This window comes from Tiliqua scincoides, chromosome 4 (assembly GCF_035046505.1).
Source record: "Tiliqua scincoides isolate rTilSci1 chromosome 4, rTilSci1.hap2, whole genome shotgun sequence".
Lineage (NCBI taxonomy): Eukaryota > Metazoa > Chordata > Lepidosauria > Squamata > Scincidae > Tiliqua > Tiliqua scincoides.
In genome coordinates this window covers 7684004-7699590 of record NC_089824.1, presented here as the reverse complement: position 1 = coordinate 7699590, position 15587 = coordinate 7684004, and the positions used below count along the sequence as shown (strand labels likewise).

Sequence of the window (15587 nt, the reverse complement as noted above, 5' to 3'; positions counted from 1 at the left end):
TTGACAGATCCGGAATCTGGCAGCCTAGTCTCTTGAAGGGCGACGATGTCCATCTGCAGTCTGCTCAGCTCCATGTCGATGACAGCTGTTTTGCATGCGTCGTCTATTTCTTGCAGGTCATCAGAGAAGCCAGGTGTCATTGTCCTAACGTTCCAGGTGCCCAGCTTTAGGGCAGTAGTTTTCTGTTTTCTGTTGCATGGTGCAGAGTTGTCGATCCGCTTGTCGGTTTTCACCCTAAACCCCACGCACCCCATGAGGTTAACGGACCGTGGCGAGGCAACACCTTACTGGCTGGGGACTGCCCAGCTTAAGGCGGGCGGTAGCTGCCCAATGAGATGCAATGATCTCTCCCACCGTCGGAAGCAGCCCCTGGCGTCATGCTCTACGCCAATCGAGCAAAGACTTATAACCGGTAAACTGCTGCTTCCCGTGTTGTGCCGACGCCGTATGGCGAAGTTGGAGTGTCCTCTCCAGTGCGCGAAGCCTGGGTAAAGAAGGTATGGAGGATAGGCTGTTACCCATGCAGCAAATCCCCCCTCTCCACGTCGCTGGAATGGTCCAATGGAAAGGCAGAAGCCAATACGGTTGGTTCCAGCGGCGTCGCAGGAGTTGCCAGAACGTGACTGTGTTCAGCCATGAACTGCCTAAGGGACTCCGGCTCCTGATTTTGCCTCGAGGTTGACTCCTGAAGCCTTTTCCAGAACTGGATGTAGCCACAAGGCAGTGGAGGTTTGAGGTCAGAGTTTCTTTCTCTTAGATGAGCTGCCTTCCTAGGCTGACGAGTCCCATCTACCCGGTGGCTGTTTAGTCGCCTCTTACGACAAGTACAGCCAAACTGAGGGCCTATTCTTAGCCCCCAGCCCCCAGGGGGCATACTTATATAGTTTATATTTTTATGAATATTTTATAAGCTTCCTTGGACATTTGTTAGAAATCTGTGTTGTATTGTGAATGTGTGTTGTGTTGTATTGTGAATTTGAAATCACAGCAAAATTATAGATGTTGTAGAGAACAAAGTGATAGCTTCTCACGTCATTGTATTGGCAACCTTCAGTCTCGAAAGACTATGGTATCGCGCTCTGAAAGGTGGTTCTGGCACAGCGTCTAGTGTGGCTGAAAAGGCCAATCCAGGAGTGACAATCCCTTCCACAACCGAAGCAAGTGCAGCCTGTCCCTGGTCTGTCTCCCTGGCTATGGGCCTTCCTTCTTTGCCTCTTAGCCTCAGACTGTTGGCAAAGTGTCTCTTCAAACTGGGAAAGGCCATGCTGCACAGCCTGCCTCCAAGCAGGCCGCTCAGAGGCCAGGGTTTCCCACTTGTTGAGGTCCATCCCTAAGGCCTTCAGATCCCTCTTGCAGATGTCCTTGTATCGCAGCTGTGGTCTACCTGTAGGGCGCTTTCCTTGCACGAGTTCTCCATAGAGGAGATCCTTTGGGATCCGGCCATCATCCACTCTCACAACATGACCGAGCCAACGCAGGCGTCTCTGTTTCAGCAGTGCATACATGCTAGGGATTCCAGCACGTTCCAGGACTGTGTTGTTTGGAACTTTGTCCTGCCAGGTGATGCCGAGGATGCGTCGGAGGCATACCATGAGGTATGCCTCACGTCATACCATGAGGTATGCCTCACGTCATACCATGCACCAAATAATGTCAGACAGGGTGACATTATTTGTCAATAATTATTTGACAGGTTTGTTCAAACAAACAAACAAACAAACAAACAAATAAAAATACTTAAGTAACCCCATATATAGCTCTAGGCAAAGGATGGGATCAGGGAAGATTAGGACTGGAAGGGAGGCTTGAGACACAGATCAGTATTGGGGCTACACATACATTTCTTTTTCTTGCTAAAGAAAGGTGGAGAGTTGCATGCATACTTGTGTGCGCTCATGTGTGGAGAGTCATTTGGCTATAAGGGACAGGATACCACGTGCAGTTGGATCCCTTGAGGTAGCCATGAACTACTCAATCCAAAAGGGAAGAGAATTTTTTTAACAAGTGGGAAGCCACCAAGACTAAGCTTGGGTTATAAAGTCTAAGAAACAAATACACAAATCATTGAGCCCCAGAGTGGAGGTCTTTAAAATGAATTGTCACCTGCCTACCTTTAGACCTGGTGGTCCAGGAAGCCCCACTGCTCCAGGAAGTCCAGGCTCTCCCTCAAAACAGAAGGGAAATCAATTTGTTGCAAAGCTATATGTTATTCACTTTTCAAATAGCTTATAATATTTAAATGATAGTGTGATGTATCTATGAGACACATGGACCACCCTTTAACTGAGACAATTAGCTATCCTGCTCCACTTTACTGCCTTCAATTTGCTTTCTCTCCAAGGGTTCTGAAAGATACACTTCTCAGCCCAGATATACAAGGTTCTTTATCTGAAGTTGACCAGGACAGGCAGCCAAATCCTAACAAGTACTGACATAGCAGTGCTGCATGGCCTATGCTATATACAGCATGCGTCGGGGCTGACTAGAAGTCTCCTTGGGGTAAGGAGATATTTTCCCCCTTATCCTGAGTAAAGTCCCAGCCTGCTCAAGAGGGCTACTTGAATTTCTGCCAGCTATTTAACTGGCAGAAATCTGAGCAGCCCAGTGTAACTCTGATTGGCCTAGGTGGGGCATAGATTACAGCAGAGACCTGATCCTCTGATCTCCAACCCCTCCCTGGCCTGATCTGCTCCCCAGTACACCTTGCCCCACCCCAAAATGCCCCCTCTCTGGCTCCAAACCACTCTCCTGCCGCCACCCCCCATCTGGTGGAATGCCTGGATACAGCACCTGCAAAGCAGCGCAGGCCTCCCTACTGGCACTGCTCACTCACTAGGTGTCGCAACATGCCTTATGGCTTGTCTGCAACACCCTCCGCTGATGCAGGGATTGCTGCACCGGTGGACCTTCAGCTTCGTATTTGGGCTCTGAATCTCAGATCTTACACAAGTAAAGATGGTGGTTGTGACATTAAACTCTGTTCCATCAACAACAAAATATAGACCTTGGGTGTGGAGCAGAAAAGGTAATATATTTACTGCTAGCTTGAAACAGACAATAGAAAATATTTATTTATCCAGTGTGTGATTAATCTGTGGAACTCCTTGCCACAGGATATTGCGATGGCTCAGCTCAGATGCCTTTAAATGGGGATTGGACAGGCTGATGGAGAAACACTTCATCACAGGTTACTAGCCATAATGGGTATAAGCAGCCACCAGGCTGTAGAAATAGGTGGTAACTGAACGCCAAATGCAAGGAAGTGGCAACAGGATGCAGGTCTCCTGTTGTCTTGTATGCTCTCTGAGGCATCTGGAGGGCCACAGTGAGATACAGGAAGCCGGACTAGACGAACCTTTGGCCTCTTCCAGCAGGGCTCTTCATATATTCGTATTTTTACTTTCAGTTAATCTCCAAGCTAGATAATGCCACATTAAACATCTGATCTAGTTTGTTTGCTAACAATGTTAGCCTAACATGAAACAAATGCCTGAGCTTTTAAATTGTTATTTTTTCAGCACCACCATGAGACTCTAACCACAGCATGTACAGCCCTATCTCCCCAAGAGCACTGCAATGAATGGCAATACACACTCCCCCCTTTGAACTTCCAGGAGCAGTTAATCCATTTGAAGTCTGCCTGCCACCTTGGCCCCAAAACAGGATTGCTGAGGCTATTAACCTGCTGTCATTTGTTTTGACTGCATTCAAAATGGCTTCACTAATCCCCAAGACATGCTCTGCTCAATGCACATTGATTTGCAGCATCTGGCTTATGCTATAAGGAAAAGAGGATTACAAGGAAGGAAGATAAAAGCTTACAGTCTCTCCTTTGGCACCATCTCTCCCTGGAATGCCAGGTGCGCCAAGGGAACCCTAGAATAATAATAATTACCATAACAATATAAATGGCTAAGAATCATCAGCATAACATTAGCACTGGCTGAAAGCAAGAAGAAAGTATGAAAACATGAATAAAACACAAGGCAAATCTAATCACATTTGTCACAAACAACAATAATTTATGGTCTCAAGGGGGACATTGCCCAAAGCCTACTAGTTTCCAAGCGTATGCATCACAATCATTCATTTAGCTAAATGACCACCATTGCCACCAAATGACCACAGGTGGGAATGGCCATGGTGGCCTGGCCTGGCCTGGCAAGGATCCCCTCCCCTTACCATTCCAACCATGACCAGAAAAACCACTTATTCTGCTTGACCAAAGACTGCAAGGGAACTTGAGGGGGGAAAAATGAGCGAACCTTAACCCCCCCCTTTCTTTATCCACAGGCTCAGCATCGTCGGATTTGAATATCTGTGGATGGAAAGCCTGCAGCTGTTGGACTTCAGAGGACCTCCTGGATGCGACCAGAAGTTCCTTCCAGTCTCATCCAAGAGGCCTTCTGAGGAGGCCAGGAGCCACACGAAAGACTGAGCAAATTTCTCTCTAGAATGTTCATGCCAACTCCTTGTCTCATACAACATTCATACCACGGCTGCAGGGAGAACAAGGGGGGGAAAGTGCAGGGACAGCCATAAGGAGATGCTTATTTATTGCATTGCTATTGACCATTTATCAATGAAGAACCTGCTCAGACAGCTGTTGACTCAGGTCAGGGAAGCAAATGATACAGACAAGATCACAAGTTCTTTTTAATTTGCTTACTGTAATGCAGTTATTACATTTGGGCCAGATCTGTTGTCCGAGACTGGAAATTTAGGAAGGATATTCTGGATGCTTAAGTAGTTATTTTTCAAGCATCTGGTCTGTATGAGAACATTTTCACAATCTATTTTGTGTCATGCCATAGCATTTATGCTTTCTGTTGGAAATGGCTAAATCTTTGTGGCTGTTTAATAAACTGAAAGGAACAGAAGGCAAGAATAATTTGTATTAATATTAACAATAAAATCAATCAAAAATGATTTGTATTAAATACTACTAGTTCACAGTTCTGTAGCTGGAATCTGTGCACAAATGAATTCCCCTCTTTCTGTTACCTTTTCTCCTCTCTCGCCCATCAGTCCAGGCAGCCCTTGGGGTCCTCTTTCACCCTAGAACAAGAACATGGGAAAAAGAGGAATATGAAATACAACTCTCCTAAAATGGTTTAATAGAGTGTAACCATTGAAGTCCACAAGCAGGTTTGCGTAGACAATTTCTTAACAATCCAAACTGAACTGAAAGAATCGCAAACTGGGTTGTCTTTTGAAATAAGAGCTGCATATCCCAAGATACTTCAGCTGAAGCCAGATATCAAATTCCACCCTTGTGCAACAAATTTCCATTGACACCAAACAAGACCTATGACCAAGAACACCCACAAGTCTGTAGTATATGCCAGAGCCCCACTTTTTCCCATCGCAGGCCACAGATTTCATGCTGGTTCCTTCAATACACACTGGTGACAGGGCTAGAGGTCACGGGACACTTTGGGGATGTTAAGAACAGCCTGGGGATGTTTTCTTTCCCCTCTGCACTAAACCCATTATTTATCACAGAAATTGCTTCAGGAAAAGCAGGAAAAGAGCTGGGAATGTCTTGGGAGTGAAAGAAGAGTCCGTCCATTAGTGAGTGACAGAGTATTCTGGCAAAGGACACCTCCCAGAAGCTTCAGATAACAGATAGCTTTGTTATTGAGGTCATTAAAGGTTACAGGACAGTAATTGGTCTCACTTACTGTTGCCAGCTTGAGAACAGGGAAATTCTATTGGGCTTGTCACCATACAGCCAAAGAGGGAATTTTGGCACAGGTAGCTAGCACTGCAGGAGAAGGAGTCAAGCCTACTAATATTTTCCCTTCTGTCTCTCTCTACCCCAAATCAATGACTATATCAGATCTACCTTCTCAAATGGTAGAGAAAAACCTTTCAAATATGCTTAGAAAAAAAAAAGGCAGTTCTTCCCATATTCCCTTGCAACAAACATACAGGAGAAGGGGCTTTTGAAAAGATCCTCTGTATGACTGGGGACCCAATCCTTTCTAATTTTACAGGGCCGCTACAAATGTGTCAATGGGGTGTGCACTGCATCCTATGGTGGGGAGGCAGTCTCAGAAGCTGCCTTAAGATATGGGAACATTTGTTCCCTTACCTCAGGGCTGCATTGCAGCTGCACTGGTGCTGGAAGGTTGGATAGGATTGGGCCCTGTGTCTACTATAGATTTTACAGAATCTACTTCTGATGAATTCCAACCTGGATTTTCAGATTTTGCTGTACTTGATATGTTGCCCAGAGTAGAACGCAACATGTCAGAATCTGTCATTCTAACAGTCTGGGCATAGATATCTAGAACTCTACAAGCCAACTGAGAAGAGATCATCTCATTCCTGTTTCTGTCTTTGCAGCAAAACCCAACAAAAGAAATTTAAAGCTGAACTAAATCCTAAAAATTTTTTTTAAAAAAGAAGCACATGTACTGAATTCATTCATCCCAACATTCTGGAATCTGAAATTCCTGCCAGAATTCAATCTGAGTAGAACCCAAAGGTCATCAGAACAATGATAGTACAAAACAAAGACAATCTGTTCATCTCTAATACTTGTAATATTGCACAGAAGAACAGAAGTTGCATCCATTCCCCTCAAGCGCACAACATCAGTTGCACAACTTGTGACCAAGTCAGACACAGCCATACTGGTGGAATGACAAACTTCTGTTTTTGTTGCCTGCATGGGACTGCATACTTGGGGGGGGGGGAATCAAGCACACTATGACAGTGCCATATTGTTGTGGGTCCTGAGGCAAAGTTCTGCAGAGAGCACCCCATGCCACCTCTGCCTGCTTCGTGAAGATGCATCAGATGCTACTATCCAATATTGAGAGTTCAGGGGTCAGCGTAGTTGGTTGAGCCCTCTGATGAATATGGGATCTCAGGCACAGCTGGGTCCTCAAACCTGAGCCACCCCTGCAAACATATAGTGGGACACAAATGCATGGTGAGCAAGCTATGTTCAACTTAGGGCCCAATCCTAATTAACTCCCCCCCCACACACACACACACACTGATGGTCCAATGTGTGTGTGCTGCATCATATGGTGGGGTGGCAAACATGGAGTTCTCTTCACGGTAATGGGTTTTCATTCTCTTACTCTGGGGCAAGACTCTGCTGCTCAATTGGGTCTCCTTGGATCTCTGCCAGCCACTTTGCTGATGCAGAAGCAAGAAGAGTAAGGGAGAGGGAATGGAGATAGGATCCTGGAGTATGCTGGTGCTGTCAGAATCAACCTTCCCCCATTCCATCTCTCATCCACCCCATCCCTATCCAGATACCCCCCTTTCTTCCGCTTCTCCACCCTATTCCTCCCAGTACTCACCTCCCTCACCAGCTTACTTGCTCTCCTGTGGGTAGCTGATAGGCTGCAGCTCGTCACCAACAGTTCCAAAATGACCACAAGCAGCACACTGTGTGAACTACCATATGGCCATTTACAATAGCAGAATTCCTGCTCTACTGTCATTAGTTTGGACTGGGCTGTTAATGTGTGAATTGTTGCATAAGTGTCATGACCCCTGCCCTGAGCTCCGAGTTTGAACTCAGGAAAGGGGAGGAATTGAGTCAGAAGAACCAGGCCTGGACTCCACCTGTCTCAAACCCATCCTGAAACTTGGGCCTAAGCCCACCATCCAAGAGACCTCTGAGACACAGTCTTGGAAGCCTGAGACCCACAACAGAAGTTTCCAAATCCAGGACACCAAAGCTGGGGCTTAGAGCTCATCCAGGAACTGACCTCCACAACAGTAGAAATCTCACTCTTCGCTGGGTCTGCAACTGAGCACCAACACAGGGTCAGGAGGTGTGCAGTGGCGCAAATGAGGAGTACAAAACTCCAGATGGAGGGCTGTCTCTGGAATATCTCTCTATTCTCTGCGCAGAGAGGAAGGGCCTTCCTATTTCTTTTATTTTGGATATGTGACTTGTGACACTTGTATACACATGTACATGGTGCCAGGTGCCTATCAGGAGATCACCAAGCAGACTGCTCAATCTCCAAGTTTCTGTAGCCCTGACCAGTCTTGTCTGCATGCCTCTGCTTGAGGAACAGGTCAGGATAGCATGCATACATATAAAGCATGTATCCCAACCGTCTCCACTTATCAGAGACAGTCTCAATGTTCTACTTTGTATCCTTGATAAACTACCATCTATACTGGAACCTTTAAGGCATGCCTTGTTAAAACTGTGAATGACAAGAGTGGTCATGCTTTGGCTTCATCTGTCTTCCCCAGGGCTCTAGAAATCTTGGAATGGATATATCAGCACTAGAGCCAATGTATGCACATGGATATTAAGGAGTCATGCAGCCAGCCATTTCACACATGGCTGCTTCCACATGGATTTTCTGAATTGTAGACAAGCTGTTGTAGGTGAACGATATTGATTGAGGGTATGTTGAATCAAAAGAAGACACATCTTCTGGCTTTTAAATTGGGGTTAGCCAGTCAAATGCAAAATGAATAAATACAGCACCTAGCAGATGGAATGGACATTTAAGATACGTGCCATGGTATGAAGGAGCACTGGCAGAGATCTTCAGGATAAGAACGTGGGTGTTAGAAGCATGTCCCTACTTTCATCTCATCCTGCTCAACCTAGATCAGAAAGAAGTCTGGAAGTTTGGCTGTCTAGCAAGTTGTGCCGGCAACAATTTGTATCCATTACAGCCAAGGGCACAAAATTCTGATCACAGAGATTCCTTCCAGATTTTAGATTTCAAGTTGGTGAGCCAATTCCCATCTTTTTATGCATACAGTCATGTTTGCAAATGTTCCACAAATCCAAAAGCAGGTTGTTGATCCTGCCGCAATAAATATTTATGATGAATGCTGCACAGAAGTTACACAAATCATTGCCCTCTTGAAAACCCAGGTGCAAAAATTAATTTGCTTAATTAGATCAAACCTCTATTAATATCTTGGCATACATAGTGACAAAGCGGAGGTTGAGTTTCTACAAGAGGTAAAGCAATTAATCACTCCTAATAGGCTGCTTTAGAGGAGTTGTCAAAAAAAGGAGGGGGAAGGATCCTTTTTTTAGTCCCCATACTTTATTCTAATTTAAGCAATTAAGAAATGCAGATGCCACATGAGCCTCCATCTGAGGGGTCAACAGGCAGGTGAAAATGGGATTGCTACAATGGATATGGATCTGATAAAAGGCCATTCAGATGACATTCAGCAGTCTTAAAAGTCATCTTTCTAAAACACTGCTGAAACCAAAATCTTAAGCATTAGGGACTTTAAACAATAACAACTTAATATTAAGTTTTGGTAGAATAAGCCACACTTGATCCAAGATGAGAATTAACTTTAACGGGTCTGTCACCCTTGTGGGGCCAGGCCTGTGGCTGCTGCTTCACTCCTGGCATTTCCTCCTCCACTTGGAGTCTGTAAATAGGATCTTGCTGGGCTTAAATAGATACATGTGTGCAAGTTTAAATAGATGCACACATCTATTAGTGCGGGTTTAAATAGATAAGATATCCAATAGTGCGGGCTTAAATAGATACATGTTTCATAGAAAAATCCCATGACATTCAGATTGCCTGAGCTTGGTGTCCTGTTACTGCCATATACACAGTGCCACATTATCTGGAAGTGGGAAGTTGTCATCCTTATTGATGCCACAGCAAACACCATGCATTCAGGCACCTGGTAGTCTTCTCTGGATCAACCATGAGGAAGTGAAGGATTAACACTGCATCTCAATTTAGGAGCCCTTTTTCCTTATCAGCAGGATTGGAGATCCATGGATGGTATCTCACTCTAGACCAGCCATTTTCAACCACTGTGCCGTGGCACACTGGTGTGCCATTAATGGTCTGCATGTGTGCTGCAGGAGTTTGGGGGCGGGTCATTTATTAGTAGGGCCATTGGGGGATGTAAGTCCCCCACCAACAGCATGGTGTGCCTTGTCAATTGTCAAAAAACTGATGGAATGCCTTGGCAATTCTAGTACCTTGTCAGTGTGCTGTGAGACAAAAAAGATTGAAAATCACTGCTCTAGACAAACGTCATTTCCTATATAGCAAACTAACATACAGATATGTGAATGTACCTGAACACTCAAGACTGTTCCATGCAGACCTAGTTTTCACTTCACAGAGCCATGTTGAAAAGATGTTCAATGTGTTGCCAAGAGGTATCCAGTAGATGTCAATGTAACCTCACAAAGGGAGGCAAGCCCAGCGAGGGAAGCAGGAAAACAGACCAGAGGCATCTGCACTATTCTCCAAAGCAATGCAAAGCAAAATAAAACTGCAAGCAAGCAAGGCCTGTGATTCCTGTGGTGCTGAGAAACTGGCTGCCAGGATGCACAATTATGTGATCTTGAAACAATTATGTACTCGTTATTCTGGGTCACAGAAGCCAGTGAACAAAACTCAAACCCTGTAATTACAGCATGTGCTTCCCCCCCCCCCCCAGATCTACTGAACCAGTTGTTCTCAAAGGTTTTAGCACCAGGACCCACTTTTTAAATTGACACTCTATCGGGACCCACCTAACTTTATGAATCTTTTAAAAAAAGGTGATCAAGAAAGAAATATTTGTATTTATTTAGTTACAAGTAATATTTTATTTATTTGCCAAAAAAAAGAAGAAAAAAACTTCATCCATAATGAGGCAGCCCTAATGAATAACCTCAAGGCTTGAGGGGCTTAATTATGTGACCCAGCCTTTACCTGCCCCCACTACCTGTCATTAACAGACTTAGAAAAAAATAACGCACTAGAAAAAAGATGTTCAAACATTTATCTTCCTATATTTACACAAGCTTGCAAACTACATGAGCTCAGTTGTTTGCAGGGCAGTGAGCAGCTACCTGATTTCTGAATAGCCTCAGGGCTTGAGGTAATTGGTTATCTGAACTTTCCATCACCCATAGTTTTTTGTTTGTTTATTTTTGATTTGTTTGTTTTTTTGGAGGCTCTGCAGAGCCCACCAAAAATAGGGACGTACAACGTGTGGGTCCTGACCCACAGTTTGAGAAACATTGTACTAAACTTCAGTTCCAAGCATGAAACTCTGACTCTTGAGTAACATAATTATTGTTGTGAAGACCAGAGGCCCAGAACAAGGGCCACTCCTCAAGTTACAACATAATAGGATTGGACCTTAATCTTAAAAGAAGTTCATACATTCACGAAAGATAAGCTGTTCTCATGGAAAAAGTCCTTCCACTGGCAGAAACAAGACAGTCTGGTTCCGAAAATGGTACGATTTTCATTCATGAAGAACAAGGTTAAGATCAAACCAATGTCATCAGTGACTCAATATGGGTGCTATCATAATATTCCCTTTTATCTCTGCTTTTGTATTTGTAAAGAAGATGGAATACAGGAAATTCTTCATTATGTGTTCCTATATCAGTCATAGTTGAGCTGAATTCATTGGAATCTAACCTGAAAAAAGTTAGATTGCTTGCTTAGCAATGTAGCTAATTTTGCTGTGGCAGCAGTGAAATGCCAAACAAGCTTTTATAATGTTCATGTTGTACGCTGCAAATTGGACTCCTGATGTTTATTATTGTTGCTTCACAATTTCTGACATTTCAGTTCTTGTCAGGCTTAAACTGATTGAAGTGTTTCTATCCTGAATGATGTTATGGCCCGTGGCTGAAACAAATACAAGTGAAGCGAACTAACACACATACATCTCCACCTTCATGGACTGCCTGAGACCATGCCAACCCAAATGATGGGGGTGAGGGGAAGTCACAGAGACTGATAAATGGGGACTGTTACCAAATTCAGTCTGGAGCATTCACATTCTCTTGTGAATGTCAACGTTTACCATATTTTGGAGAAGTAGATTGTACACACAAGTGATAATTCAAAAGAGTGGAGCAGATGAATGTACCTTGCTCATGAAATCACCTTGCACATTCCCCTCCCTACCCAAATTTACTGAGGTTCAGTTCAGTTTCTAGGAGGCAGCCAGGGCCAGAGAGCTTGCAATTTGAGCTTGCAAATGGAATGGCAAACAAGGGAGCTGATGCTCATCTCTGTATTTTCTCTTTCAGATGAGTTCCAGTAAGCAAAACTTGGCAGAAGGGTTTTACATCTTCCTAGAAAGTTTTGAAAGGAAAAACAAACTTGCACACCTGATGCCAGGGCTAAAGAATAGGTCAAAGTTGTGTGCATCCGGGAGCGAGGAGGTAACTCAGCCAGAGAAGTGGTGAGAACAAACTGACAGCTCCAGCTGAACGCTTCACAGATCCAAATCCTCTTTGCCTCTTGAAGAGGAGCTTGGGTCTCCTGCCAAGGATAACAGTAGCAGCTCTTGGCACAGAACATCTGCACTGAGGCCAGACCTGACAGAATAGGGCTGGCAGGTGTGCATCCTTTCCAGCTGCTGATGTGCCAGAATTGCCTCTTTTGTTGGTGACTGTCGGTCCCAGGAGACTTCCATTGGCTAGAGGACCCGCAAGACATAGCAGGCTGCACTAAAATCAAATCATTGATGCCTTTTCCCCTTTGCTGCCCAATCAATGATTTTTTTTTCCCCCCAGAATCATCACCTCGTTCTTGGACAACATGCCTTGCTTGATCTGGCCAGTTTCTGAGGGAATCTGATTAATAATTCATTTCTCAAAATATTGGGATGACAGGTGGCCCATGGGGGTGTTTGCTTATGCATAGCACTTTCAAACTTGCAGCTTGTTCCCTAGCGTGCCCGTTAAAGATGGGTGATACCCACGCCCACCAGCTCTTCTGGCATAAGCTATTTGGCACCCAGTTCCTAGTGGCATCATGTAGTCTCCTCTGGCTGTGCCTGGTACCTGAGTAATATGACATCCTTATACAACTCCAACAGCTCTCAAAAGTCTCTCCATTTTATACGGTTGCAATGGAAACAATCTGTTCATATGACTGTACAATTGAACATATGACCATTCTGTATTGTACAATTTCAACAATAGAGGATGCAGAAATTGGCACTGGGCAGAGAATTTGTCATCCGGTGACTTTCAACTACCATTTTTAAAAACCAGGTTTTGAGAAACTAATAACACAATCCTTGGCATGTCTACTCAGAAGTAGGTCTCAATAGAACGTACTACAGGAAGGAGTTCTAGGATTACAATGTAAGGCTGTGAAAAAGAAGAGAGATTGAACAAGATGTTCAATGGGCAGAGAGTGAAACTTGAGGGCCCTTTTTAGTCCTGTACTCCTCCTCATGACAATAAAGTATGCAAATCCAGCAGGTGTGCATATTTTATAGCATATCAAGTCCTAAATACAAGCATACCTTTTCTCCTTTCTCCTTTCTGCCAGCTACTCCTCCACCCTAACAGGAGAAAAGAAAGCCATGGTTAGCAATCTACATGGTAGCTCTCTTGGATATTTCAAGCATGAACCATTACAGTGGTGACAAATAACTGAAGCTATTCCAAGATCAACTGAGACAAAATGATGATAAGAAGTCACTGGTTGAGTTCCTTATGGCTCAAGCAAAAGGTAATGGAAAAGGGACAATAGCCAACAGAGTAATTTAACTCGTCCCAAAGAGGAATATTTAAGAGATGCAAATAAGCAAAACAAACAAAAAAATAATCTTCATAAAGTATGTAACTGCTCAACCAGCACTGGCAAGACCCACCCTCTCCTGCCCCAAACATCTCCCTGCCCTCCCCCACTCCCTGTTCTGAACCTCCCCTGAACCACCCCTGCCAGCATCCTACTTGCTCTTACACAGACTCGGTCCATCTCTGGTGGGTGCACACAGCCTACAGATATTTGCACGGGCATCTCTGACAAACAAGACAACACTTACAGAGCTCTTATGGCACTTGCAGTGGTGGAACATAAGATCTGCTGTCATAAATGTCCAATAAGATTGTGCCATTAGTTGCACAACCAAGTGCATGGTACAATCCTGCCATGGGACTGTACCATCCAGGGCCAGCCCAGCCACGGGGCTGACTGAAGTGGTTGAGTCAGGCAGCAGATTGATTTCCATCTTCCCATTCGCCTCCAGTGCTCCTGCGCCTTGTCTCACTCCCTAAATTGGAAAAGGGAGAGAAAACTGGAGCAGGAAAGGAAGTGTCCAATACAGGAGAGTGGTGCTGTAGTCCACCACTCTCCTTTTCTCCATACTTCCTCTTTTGCTTTGTTCTCCTCTTCTTTTTTCAATTTAGGGAGTGGGAGGAGCGGATGCTGGCACATCACCAGCTGATGGGGGCGATCAGCATTTTGCAATGCTACTTAAGGTGCCAGGAGATTTTGAGTTGGCCTTGGTACCAATTTTGACTGCAACTGGGGCATCACCTTTGTTTAAAGTGCTTCCCTCCCCCCCCCCCCCCCCGTTAAAATCTCCTTGCATGGAAAAAATAACATATCCATTTGGAAACTAGTTTACTATGAACAAGGAAATTCTGGGAAACAGTCATGATCTACATGGAAGCCTCTATTAGAATGTTCAGTTTTCTCCACAACTGCTATGGGCAAGAACAGAACTAAGGAGCTCACTTTCATTAGAATTGTCTTAGTGTGGGATGACACTCCTGCACTAAGACAATACTAATGAAAGTGAGCTCCTTAGTTCTGAATCAGGACTGAATCAGATCATCCAGCAGTGATGTATAAACATCATCGTGAGAAGTATTTAGGAGGAGGCTGGAGAAACCACTGATTTGGATCTGTTTAGGCAGATGATTGGTGAGGTGGGACACAATGGGTTAATGATTCCTAAGGTTGCTCCCAACCCTATAACCACGGAATTTTCTTCATTAGAGATTTAGGGTGACTGAACCAACAGATGATACTTGGTGTTTGGAAGTTAGAAATCCTGCTGCGGGCAGATGCTTACACTGGAGGACAATCTTCTCAAGTCATTTTAAGCCATTTTCCAACTAATTATTCTGTTCCTATTTTATGAAACTATTTAGCTCCTTAAATTCCCACAACTACAGTTACCAAGTGCACTTTTAGTCACAGGTCTAAAATATAGTTTAAATCAGTCTCAAGACTACTCTGATCACTGGTTTACTTTAGCATTCCAGGACTACTGTCAACAGCACTTGCTTCCATCAGCACAGGGAAAGAAAATGACCCCATATAACAGTGCTCTGATGAACATTCTTACCGGGTCTCCTTTTTCTCCTTTAGGGCCGGGAAATCCAATTGGTCCAACTTCTCCCTTGACAAAAATAAAGATATGTTAGCTCTGGAATACCAGGAGACAGGATTATGGTCTTTCACTTTTGACAGATCAACTAGTGATACAAATCACAACAAAGTTGAAGGGCCTGCCCACCCACAATTCAGTTTGGCACCACATCAGAGCCATTCCAGAGGTGGGGGGTGATGCGATGATGCAGGGTGTGTATAATGTGATGGGGTAATCATATCACCCCATCCCAGGTGCCAGCCGGGCCTAGCAACATACTGACCTGAGATTCTCTGCACGTATGCTCTACCACTGATTTCTGGCACCCTCCCCAAAATACTTTGTTCCCTTTATACATGTACCAGATGATGTGTCCAACAGTGTCATGCCCTGTGCAGCATTCCCAACAGTACATATTGGTTCCACAGTGGGCTCAGGGCCCAATCCTATCAATTTTCTGGTGCTGGTGC

At 44.5% G+C, this 15587-nt stretch overlaps 1 protein-coding gene across 1 annotated transcript in view; it reads right to left on the bottom strand.

Annotated features, from left to right (window-relative positions):
- Nucleotides 1-15587, bottom strand: part of COL22A1 (collagen type XXII alpha 1 chain) — a 165780-nt gene that overhangs the window by 88489 nt on the left and 61704 nt on the right. Inside the window, exons 10-13 of the mRNA XM_066625564.1 lie at nucleotides 15061-15147; nucleotides 13258-13272; nucleotides 3823-3876; nucleotides 2112-2165 (exon numbers count right to left, since the gene is read on the bottom strand). Coding sequence (XP_066481661.1) covers nucleotides 2112-2165; nucleotides 3823-3876; nucleotides 13258-13272; nucleotides 15061-15147 — 210 coding nt within the window. The remainder of the gene's footprint in view (nucleotides 1-2111; nucleotides 2166-3822; nucleotides 3877-13257; nucleotides 13273-15060; nucleotides 15148-15587) is intronic.